The sequence below is a fragment of the Odontesthes bonariensis genome, chromosome 4 (genome assembly GCF_027942865.1).
Source record: "Odontesthes bonariensis isolate fOdoBon6 chromosome 4, fOdoBon6.hap1, whole genome shotgun sequence".
In the NCBI taxonomy this organism is placed as follows: Eukaryota; Metazoa; Chordata; class Actinopteri; order Atheriniformes; family Atherinopsidae; genus Odontesthes; species Odontesthes bonariensis.
The window spans coordinates 23,712,350-23,724,116 of record NC_134509.1 but is presented as its reverse complement, the minus strand read 5'-3'; the positions used below and the strand labels follow the sequence as shown (position 1 = coordinate 23,724,116).

At 40.7% G+C, this 11,767-nt stretch overlaps 1 protein-coding gene across 3 annotated transcripts in view; it reads left to right on the top strand.

Moving 5' to 3' along the window:
* The first annotated feature begins 800 nt into the window (after positions 1 to 800).
* The window catches only part of LOC142378713 (neuronal acetylcholine receptor subunit alpha-7-like), a 54,616-nt gene continuing 43,649 nt past the window's right edge, over positions 801 to 11,767 (top strand). For all 3 annotated transcript variants that reach the window (XM_075463541.1, XM_075463540.1, XM_075463539.1), the window contains exon 1: positions 801 to 1,060. In XM_075463541.1, coding sequence (XP_075319656.1) covers positions 991 to 1,060 — 70 coding nt within the window. In that variant the 5' untranslated portion in view covers positions 801 to 990. The remainder of the gene's footprint in view (positions 1,061 to 11,767) is intronic.

Sequence of the window (11,767 nt, the reverse complement as noted above, 5' to 3'; positions counted from 1 at the left end):
GCTTAAACTGCTGATTTTCTTGTGATGGGCAAAGCTATAAGCTGATGAAATACTCCCAAGATTTAAGATTTAAGTTGTTTTAGTGCAACACTAAGACAAGGTTTTTAAGCCACGTATTGCACCTTTAATATTTCTCATTATTTTATAACAATGAAAGAAGGATGTGACTTGTATGGTCACATTTAATCAGAGGTTTAAATCAGCATGATTATAAAACAAATCAGAGTGGTGCATATGGGTCATCCTTTCAAAATGATCTAAATCTACCACTATAAGAAAAGCTCGAGAATTGAGGGTTCTATGTATAGTATAATTTGTCAGTGGTTGATTATGCTTTTAAAAGAGGGGATCATCATTTCTACAGAAGAAAAGGAGTAGCAGGAAAAATGCTGTTTAGTCAGTTTCGGTCTGGTTGTATTCTTCCACTTCAAAAGAAGCAGATACAACTGTCATCACAAAGTCAAAGATTAATCATATTAAAAAATGTAGTGAATTAAAAAGTTTAGCTTAAATTGAAGAGGCGGGGCATGTCGCCCTCTGTACGGGATGTGCGCAAATTGATATTACGCGTGTTCAGCGCTCCTTGAGTCATCATCAATTAAACGTGTAGGGACGAGCCCGAAATGGCTTGGGGGGGCAAACCTTGACGGAGTTGTCGGTGTTTCGGTTAGCGGACAGGTGGCTGTCATAATCATCACTGCCCACACATTTCACAGGAAGGACGCAGGAGGAGCTGGGGCTGTTTGATATAAAGAAATACAGCTGAGCGCAGCGAGACGGGAGCAAAGCGGAATCCAAAGTGACTTTTGAGGTGACAGCCGACCCAAATACAAAAGGACAGACATCCTGTGTGCGCGTGCTCGCGTCTGTTTCAGAATCCGACGAGAGGTAGGAGAGAGAGACGGAGCACCAGCAGTCTGACAAAGCTCTGTCCCCTCCAAGTTTGACATCTCCAGCGGGCTTCAGGGGATCTTCTGCGCTGCTGCTATCATGGAGCATCGGAGGCGCACTGGATCTGTGTTGGTTGGAGTTTACCTGTGGGCGACATTCTGCTGCCAAGGTGGGTTACTAATACTTTCAGTGCACTTTTTTTTTTTTTTCAAAAGATGCTAGAAAGCAAAGAAGCACAGATGCACCTGTGATACTTTCGTTCTATTTGGTCATTTTTGCGGAAGGCCCATGCATGATCATTTGACAGAAAGTTAAGAGTCACTGGGGGTGAGGCATGCACAGGAGTCATCAGTGGATTCTTTGGAGGAAATGTTTCTCGTCACGGTAGCTGGAAAGTGGTGACTGCATAAATTACAGATCCGGTTAGTTCTTTATGTCTCAGGGTTTAGTTATGTAGATTGTCCAATATCGTATATTTTCCAACACGTGGATTAGTGTTTCCATGCGCCAGTCCTATTGGAATTTATTAGCAGCAAGGATGGCGTCTCGTTACTCGTAGGTGATGCACAAACTCCACGAGGCCGTTAGTATACAGCTATTGACGTGTGTAATTCTAGAATAGACTGGTCCTCAGACGCTGCGTGAATCTCCTGTAAACTATACTAAATTTTAGATATCTTAAATTACTACCACATATTGCAGGCTGTTTTAATTGAGTAAGATGATATCCTTTTACAAATGCTAATAAACGTGCTCTTCATAACAGAGTGGCTATACAGGAGAAATGCACATGTTAGGGTGATGTTGCCCCACTGCCACAGATAATATAATCAGACGGTCTCCGTGAGATCACCTTTAACTTAACATGTTTGCATCTTCCTGGAAAATCTGGAGTTTAGTGTGCCACATAGATGTGTAAATCTTTCCTAGAAAGAATTTCCTTCCTAAGTGCTTTAAAATTTCCCAAAAGCTTTGGTAACAGTTTCAGCCATGCTGAAATTAAAATGATGCTTATTCATCACTTACTTTGGTGTTCTGCTCCTGATGCAGTCGATCCAACTCTTTTCATTGCATGCACCAAATGTCGCATGGATCTAGCTTGTGATAGAAACACGCATGTTACTGGTAGAGCACACGTGAGCCTAAATCAAACTCTGATCTTGTTGCTGCTGCCATCAGCTGCTCTCCAAAGATTCTACTAAAATCTTTTTTTACAAGATCACACATGCAGGCCTGTGTTTACATGTCAGCTGACATTCTTGTCAATGATATTGATTATGAATCACCCAGGAGAACAACATTAGCAATAATGACTCTTTAATGGAAAATAGAACAAATCTGGGATGGTTCATGGGTCTGCAGGGTGATGCAGACAAATCTTTTTGATCACTTATTAGTTGTAAACTACCATTCATCACCCTCAGGCACAAGCTGCACCTATACATATTTTCATATTATCAGTCTTGATAATTAGTTCATGTGAAATGAGTTTCTGAAAGTCACAGAATAATATAGAACTCCAGTGAGTATCTTAAAGCTCGCTGTTTTGGATTTTTTGGGCCTTTTTTTCAACAAAATGAACTGTTTTGGTTGAATCTCATCACACTGATTACCCTCATTTCTTGTTTGATGAGAGCTCTGATTAACCACGTACACACTACATACTCCAGCACTAAACAGCAGACAAAGTGACTGGCTGAAAATAATGGAACATTTAGAAGGTCATAAATTCCTCACAAAACTTTCTCCTGCAAATGGAGGAGACAGAAATGGAGTGCGAGTATATCCTACATCATGTGGTCTCAAACCTGACTCCAAGTGAGTGCTCCTGTTGCTCAGCGCCTGCTGCCAACACCAGAGCATCTTTACTGTATTGTGAGCAGTTTGTTTTCAGAAACAGCAGTTCTGATTACACATTGTTGAAAGGGTGACAACAAGCAACCAGAAATAAATTAATGAAGCTTTAAGGGAAGATTGCTATAACAAACAAAACTGCATAACAGCACTTACAAACATGAAGTAATGTGCCACCATGAAGACTTGAACGATGTGTGAAACAACCTGATTCCTGCATCAATGAATCAGGTATCTTTATATAGTTTAGTGTCAGAAGTATTTCTTTAAAAAAAGTTCCCATAAAACAGGGAACTGACCCTATTTTATACGAGATAATCACTTGGTCCAAACACATTTAGCTCTCCTGTCCTCTCAGATTTTGGATATGTATTGACTTTTCTTTTCTTTTTTTTCTTTTTTTTCTTTTTTTTTTACAGATTTGCAAAACAGCTGCTTTAATGGAATTTAATTTAAAAATTTGTCCAAGTCACATCTCGGTTGAGATTGCACGAGGCTAATCAATATTTAATCTGTCTTTGTGGTGGCATACTGTTGCCCTTGTAGTGTGATAACTGTCCCTGTATGGAATGGTATATAGTTTCAGAAACTCCATGAACATATTACTGCTGAGATGCTTACTTTGCAAATCATAAAAGGGAAATATTCAAGTGGAGTAATGTAATAATACATATGCGACAATGTGAAAATGTGCAGACTGCATCATTTCTACCAGCAACATTGAGGTAAAAATAAAGGGAAATCATCAAAGATAAGTCAGTTCAGATGTGCAGATATGAGAACAATGGACAATCCTTTTTTCTTTTAAATTAAGGGAAGGTTTTTATCATTTAAAAAGGGGACACTAATAGCTGTAGGATATTTAACATCCTATCAATTATCTGCCTCAAACAAGGTTTTCCTTGACAGCTGTTGTAAATATCGACCACAGACTGTCCCCAGTTTTTATTTAATTCAGTCCAGTTGTTACAGTTACAGTGCTGCAGTATCCCTGTAGTTATTGTTGTTCCTTGTGCTATTGAATGAGATATTCTTTGTAAACCAACCAGCCTTTTGGGAAGCATTAAAAATTGACTATGCTCTCAAGTCAGTCTTTGGTCTACTGGCCTAAAGTGTCCCTTTTATTGCTGGAAGCTACAAGCTGTTGGGGGTTGCCTTCTGGCCATTGAAAGCAATATGGTGAACTCTTAAGACAGAAAAGCTCATATTAGATTTTCCTCAAGGGAGGGTAGTTTCTACATTTTTCTACATCTATTCTCGTCTGTTGTAAAATAGTTTCCTAAAAATGTTCCCAAAAGCGGGACATTTTGCAAAAAGAGTACTTCACCAAATGTACACATCAAGATCATTTACCAGTCAGATATAATTCCTCTGAGCATATCAAAACAGGTTAAGAAGTTCTCTTGTGTGTCTGAAAAAGATTAGGCTATGTTAATTAAAAGGATCATCTCAGGCTGTAACATGTCACATTTAAAGGTCGAACTTCATTACAAAGAAATGTGGCATTTGGAGTGATGCTTGTAGAGCTAAGAAAACCGGATGTTTAACTGCATTGACTGCACTGTCTGTAGGACTCCCAGCTGTAGGTTGACCTCTCACTATGAACTAAAAGTAGGAGCAAACTTTTTGGATGAGATGCACTGGATTTCCCCTTCAGGGACATTCATTGAATAGAGTGCTTTCTAATTGCCCATAGTTTGCTGTTAAGTGGACTGCACAGGGTATTCAGCCATGTTAAGTAGGATTCCAAACTGTAGAGACACTCAGTTCAAAGGGAAGCCTGAACTGTGAAGCAGAGCTATAGAGTAATACAGAGTTGCGACACGCTTTGAAGTCGCCGCTAGGGCTGTCACGTGGTTCATGTGAGCCTCCGGAGTTCCAAACATCACAGCGCTGTCAGTCAGTTTGAACGGATCTTAGCGGGACGGAGCACAAAAACGATAACTTTAACATTTACGATGCAATTTTCGGTAAATATTGACCCATAATGTGCATTGATCACTTCACCGACGATGTATTTTATCAACGTTTTTCTTTTTTGGAGCGGCAGAGACACATTTATCACTGTTTTAAATTGTAGAGGGTACCCCTGCATGTTAGCAGGGGGCAGCTACCTTGTCCTCCTTAATACTGAATCATGCCAGTGGTCCAGCTTACCTTCAGATCTACATCCTTCAACAGAGCCTGATGTTACTGTCTGTTCCCAGGATCTACTCCTGTTGTCCCAAACACTCCATCTGTAGAAGATGTCATTCAGTCTGTCTGTTCTCTCTGGTGTCAGATGGACAATGAGCCCCCCCCCGCGACCCGATCGACGGATTCAGCGGGTATAATGGATGGATGGATTAAAATATGAATTTAACTTTTTTCTGGTTAAAACTATATTAATGACAAAATAAATGTGTCAGTTGTGAAAAAAAAAATAAACAAAACTGATTTAAACCAAACATTTTAGTATAAAATGTCATCAAATAAGTTATTTTACTGCGATTTATACTGTTGGGTAGATTAACCTGCAACAATGAACTGTATTTGATCAAATTCAAGGGTTTGGACATTGTAGAAATCGGCGGAAGCCCTAATAAACTTACTTCATTAAAGACCAGTCAGCTAATGCCTCACTATGCCAAAAATGTTGTAATTTAATCAATTTACCGGAGAAAATACGTCAGAAATACCAAAAATGTATTAAATGTATTATTACTATAGGCCTATATAGTATTTTGGTAATGTTTTAAAACCTAACAATCAAAACAACTTTACATAATGTCACCTGACAATAAAAAGTTAACGGACTTTAGTGAAATGATCACGTTAATCACCTCATGTTAGCCTCTGTTACCAAGCTTTCAGTTAGGTCTCTAAATCCATTACATTTTTAACATCAACACCGATATTTCATGCTAATCAAATGTAAAAAAAACGATATCTGAGAGTATACTTCTGATAGATAATGCTTAAAAATGTAAAAAACGTTTAAAATGCTGTTATTTTATTAACTTACCAGTAATTGAGTAATTGAGGTTAACGGAGTTCCGTCTCTTGTTCGGAACTCTGGCGTCTCCGTGACCCACGTGACTTCCGCATTCCTTTCTTTCTATATAAGTCTATGGTAGTGTCGCCACTCTCTTTTTACACCACTCTGCTGTGAAGGAAATAACTGAACACCTGTTTAGCACTTCACTTGAAGATGAATGGCAAGATTACCCATCAGTCATTTCGGTTTGCTTGAAATGTAACTACAAAAGAGAGAGCTTGCTTAACAGTTTAAATGTATTTTGTCATTGTAATCGATGTTCCCATTAATTATTAAAGTTAACTCAAAATGAGAGAGTTTTGGCTCGTTCAGAAACTAAACTTTTACAGTGACCACTACAGGTTTACTTCAAGCCGAGTATAGAAAGCAGTTTGAAAGCTTGTTGGGAGACTCGTACTAAAACAAGCAAAAATTAAAACGAGCAGTGATATTGGCCCTCGCAGCCAAGCGCCGCTTCGGCCTTGCGACCTCGTGAGTGCCAGCACCGCCGCTCCGACGTGGTCATCAACGCAGTCACGCTTCTCCCACACCCGTCCACCAGGCGGAGCGTGTGACGAATCTCCCAAATCACCTTCAGTCCACGTCAGTACGACACCAGTGGCACGTGTTCAAAGTTGGACCGATATCTCACCTTCCAGACAGGAGTTACCGTCACTTCCTGTTTTGTGGGGGCGGGGTTTAGCGACGTCAGAAATGTACAACGCCAATGTGTCAAGCGCTGCTACGTAATGATGCACAAAAAATATGGTGCAGATCGGATGATGTGTCAAGGAGATATAGCTGTTTAAATGATATAGGGGGCGCAGTGGAGTCACACTCCAATATAATCCTATTGGGCTCTTTAGAGGTTAACAAAGGCCATTCTTATCTAGTTTGGTGCAAATCGGATGATGCATGTGAGATTTAGAGCCGAACGTATGCAAACGGCGAGGGATTGGAATTTGCCATTCTGCCACGCCCACACTATTTTGTAGATCCTGACAATGATTTCATGATTGTCGGTGAAAGCATGGCTTGGGGCTGATGTTTTTAGTTGTTCTAGGGGGCACTGTGGAGGCATTAGGCCACGCCCATCAAATATTGGGCTGCACACCTGTGGGGGGGTGGATTAGGATCAATCCCAGTGAGTTTGGTGCATCTCAGCTCAAAACTGTAGAATTTAGAGCCAAACGTATGGTAACGGCGTGATGTCTGACTTCGCCACGCCGCCTCAGCCACGCCTTCAACTGAAAACTGTTGGCGCTTTAAAGCAAGTGAGACCAACTTGTTATCTGTATTTTGACACAAGATCATGTTGATTGGGTGAAGGGGGCCAGAGATGGAGCTTTCCAAGTAAAAAAAATGACTTCCTGTTCTGAAGGGGCGGAGCTTAGATGCCGTCAGCATATGACCACATAGAATCGTCGGGCATCCAACATGGATGACTCATACCAAGTTTGGTGCAGATTGAACTTTTTACGTGAAAGTTATAGCGTTTCGTTTACACTGGCGAGTACGCCAAGTTCGCCGCTTGGCCAAGCCCCCTAAACATGCTCAAAAAGTCGAGATTTTTGTTAACTTTTGCTCCCCCATCCCTTAACTGCATACCGACCAAAGATGAAGTCCGTAGCTCAAAATCCCTGGGGCGTGAAAGTTTTTATACAAGGTGTGTAAATCTGAAAAATGGCCAAAATTTGCCCTTTGACCCAAAATAGCCGCCTCCTTGTACGTTTTAGAGCATACCTCCAAGAGACTTTTGTTCTTGATTTGAGGCGATCTACATACATACCGAGTTTCAGATCTCTACAATGTACGGTTCGGGCTATCTCATGTTAGGTGGCGCTGTAGAGCAGTTTGGCGACGCCCACTTTCGACTCCATTAAAATCATGTGATTTCACGCGGGGGACAATTTTGGGTAAAGTTTGGTGAGTTTTCGAATACGTTTAGATCTCCCCATTTGCGTTTCTGCGTGGAAAAGAAGTAAGAATCGGCGGAAGAATAATAATAGTTAAATCCTTCAGATATAATAGGCCTTCGCAGCGTGCATGGTGTTGTGGTTGGCACAGTCACCTCACAGCAAGAGGGATTCCTGCTTTGAATCCCGGCTGGGGATTTGATCATTCTAAGTGTACATGGTTGTTTGTCTCTGTGTGGCCCTGTGATGGACTGGCGATCTGTCCAGGGTGTTCTCTGCCAGTGACAGTTGGGATAAGCTCTAGCCCCCCCCCCCCCCCCCCCCCCCCCCCGTGACCCTGAATTGGATTAGGTGGGTACAGAAAATGGATGGATGGAGCTTCTAGCAGCCGATGACAGAATGTCTGACAACATATCGGAGACGGGTGATAAGTTCAGATCTGCCAAATTCTCTCCAATTCGAAGTGTTGACAGAGAGACCAGACAGAGCTTAAAGACAACGTCTGCAGGGTAAATGAATCTATACTGATATGATGATCTCTCACAGAGAAAGTTAGAGGCAGCAGAATTTTCTCAGTCCACAGAGTCTTGGTTTTGGACATTTCAGCCAATAACTCAATTCTGATCCTGCACACTGGGACAAGGACAGTGGTCCAGTTAAAACTGGTTAAGTCAGCACAGGTGAGCTGAAACCATAACTTGACTGCTGAATAATTTGTTACACTTGTGGATACCCTGTGTGTGACAGGAAGAATAGAAACAGCAGAAATACAACTCAACTTTAATGATTGAGAACTAAATGAGAGGGCTTTGAAATGAAGGTAATGATAAGGCTATATGGTATCCCATTTAAAACTGATAGATGTCTTCAGGTTATGTAAAGACTGTATTCAGTGCATTCAGTGTACTTTGGTCAGTGAGAGCAGAGCATATTATCATAAACTTTCAACAGCTGCCGTCAGGAAGAAGAAAGAAAAAGACAGAGGTGGAAATACGGTTAGACCAGAGAAAACTTTGGGTAAGGCTCTGAAGGGAAAAATGAATAATTTGAGAATGAAAAAAGAAAAGGAAAGAAAAGAAACACTATACAGCAGGAAAAACACCTCTTACCACATACAACAGCCCTTAAATGCAGATTCCTTTCATATGATAATGTGTTGAAATTTTATTTAATAAAAGATTTTCAAACGTAAATTATTCTCCATACAAATGTGCTACTTTTGGCCAAGCTCCTCTTTGAGAAGGTTGCATTGTGGGTAACCTGTTTGAGGTGCAGTAAATCACTGCCTGGCGTCTGTAGCTCAGAGATATATGCTGACAGAGAGGCTTCGACCTCTCATCACTCTAAAAACAAATGTCTTGCCTCAAAAAATAAACAATTTAAAGAATCAATGCATTTACAACAGTTTACATAGATTTTTGTTATGACGAATTCTAAAAACAATTGTTCTGCCAACAAACTACAATATTTAGCAGAACATTTGCATAAACCCTCGTTTTTAAAGTTCATTACTTACAATAATTGAGTTGTTCCAACTATTTTTCCAGGTGCTTTATATTAGAAATACAACTACAGTTGAGTTGACAACTGTTTGACAAAAGAAACCGTTCCAAGTTGATTATTTCTTTATTCTTTAACCTACTATTCACCAAACTAACAGGCAGTGTTGTCATTAAAGATTTTGCTAACTAACCATATGATTAAAATCACCTGCCCAGTGTAATATTTGGTCATCTTGTCAGGACCACGAGAGACTGAAATACAACCGTGAAAACAGTGCATTTCAAACAACCAATGAGATTTGGTTCCTAAACTTGACCAAACAGTCAGTGAAATCAGCAAATAATTAAAACAAAGAAGTAAAATATAGCTCATCAAGTCTTCTCAAACGTGGGTTTGATTGTACTGAGTTATTCAATTCACCAGTCAGTGGTTTTAATCTTGTGGCTTATAAGTTTAAATAAGAAGCATTGTGTAGTTATGCCATGACAACAAATATAAATGTCTGGCATAGGAACGAACATGTAGCCTTTTTTTAAGCTTGGTCAGCTGGTTTAAGCCCATAAATCAAGCAGCACACCTTGCAATGTCTCTTGTCTGCTGGAGTTTGGCTCTCCACTACAGCAGCTGTCTTGTGGTCAGATCCTCGGGTGGACCGGCTCTTAAGGTAAATAAAAAAGGCAGTGTGTTAGAGATAATGACCTGTAAGCTCTATGGAAACAAAAGTTCAAACTACAAGTCACCTATGCTGAATTTTCAGAAAGAAGCAAAGGTCTTTTTCACAGCACCAGAGAAAAGTATTTTCTTTTTCTACAGTTAGCAAAATAAACAAGCTACTGTGTCGGCTAATGAAGCCAACTTCTGACCACGTCAACTTATTTCACAAATACGAATTGCACACCAATCTCCCGTTTCTCAATTTAATGTGACGTTTCGGGCAGCCTGCCCTTCCTCAGACATTACAAACACATAAAAAACCACTGTTTAAATACCCATGATCCCATAGGTGGTTCAACCCCCACCCAGGTGATCCCCATTGATGTTAATCACCTGGGAAAAGTGACGTGTGCAACATAAAACCACATAGTGAATGTCCAATATTTACAATATATGCAATATGTACAATGAAATATGAAAAATGAAAACTGGTCAGAGAAAAAAAATAGGTCAGAGAAAAAATACAAGGAAGTATGACCATCAGAGAAGAGCTCCAGATCTTGTCTAATCATTAACATTGCCCAAATGATGGGAATAGACAATAGCAAAGTCCCAGTTCTAGGAGACATTGAATAAATATACAGATAAAAATACAGAGCATCCCACATTACAATATGACAAAAAACAAAAAAACATTACAAAAAAGGTCTCAAGTCAAATTCTTCGTTCAGTCCCTTTGGGGACAGCGTGTCCAACGTATAGATCCAGTACGCCTCTCTCTTTAGCAAAAGAGTGTTGATATCGCCACCTCGGCTGGGGGGTCTGATACGTTCAATGCCTGTATAGCGCAGGGAAGCTACAGTGTGTGATGCTTGTGTGAAATGTAAAGCAACAGGACTTTTAACGTCATGGTTGCGGATCGTGGACCTATGTTCCGCAATCCGGGTTTTGAGTGGCCTAGTTGTTTTGCCAATATAGGCTAGCCCACAGGGGCATCTCAACATGTAAATGACATTGTTCGTGTTACAGGTGATTGTGCCACGGATCTTATATTCTTTGCCTGTGCGTGGATGGTTGAAAGACTTAGTTTTATGTGTGAAGTTGCATTGAATACAGTTATTGCACTTGTAGTTCCCGCTCGGTGTCTGACGTAGAAAATGCTGTGTGTGTGGTGGGTGGTGGGCTCTCACTAGCATGTTTCTCAGGTTCGGTGGACGTTTAAACACAACTCTAGGAGCTGATGTAAAGACTGAAAGGGCAGAGTCTGACTCTATAATGTGCCAGTGTTTGTTAATGACAGATTGAAACTCCTTAGCTAGTGGTGAGTACTGAACCACACACATCAGATTGGGTTGTTCACGGGCTTGTCTTCTTCTTTGTAAGCAGTACGTTTGGGACATCCCCTGAAAGCGATCCCGTGCATGGGATACCCACCCCGATCTGTACTGTCTCTGGCTGAATCTTTGCTCAAGATCTTTAGCTTGTAATTCAAAGTCTTCATCAGTGCTACAAATGCGCCTGATGCGATTGAATTGTGAGATAGGCAGAGATTTTTTCAGTGGCACTGGGTGATAGGAGTGTCCATGTAAAATGGAGTTTCTGTCTGTATTATTGCGATAGAGCGTGGTGCCCAGTCTGTGGGAGTCTCTGTATATTGTGATGTCTAAAAAGCTCATCTTGTGTGCATCAAAGTCCATTGTGAATTTAAGATGTGGGCAAGCACTGTTCATAAAGGTGTGAAATTCTTTGAGCTGAGTCTCTGAGCCCCTCCACAAGAACCATATATCGTCGATGTACCTTTTCCAGTTCGTTATGTACTGCAGGTAGGGGTTCCGATGATTGTCCCATATGAACTCCCTTTCAAAGTGTCCGCAGAACAGGGATGCAAAACTGGGGGCCATTTTTGACCCCATGCTCGTTCCTGACACCTGGA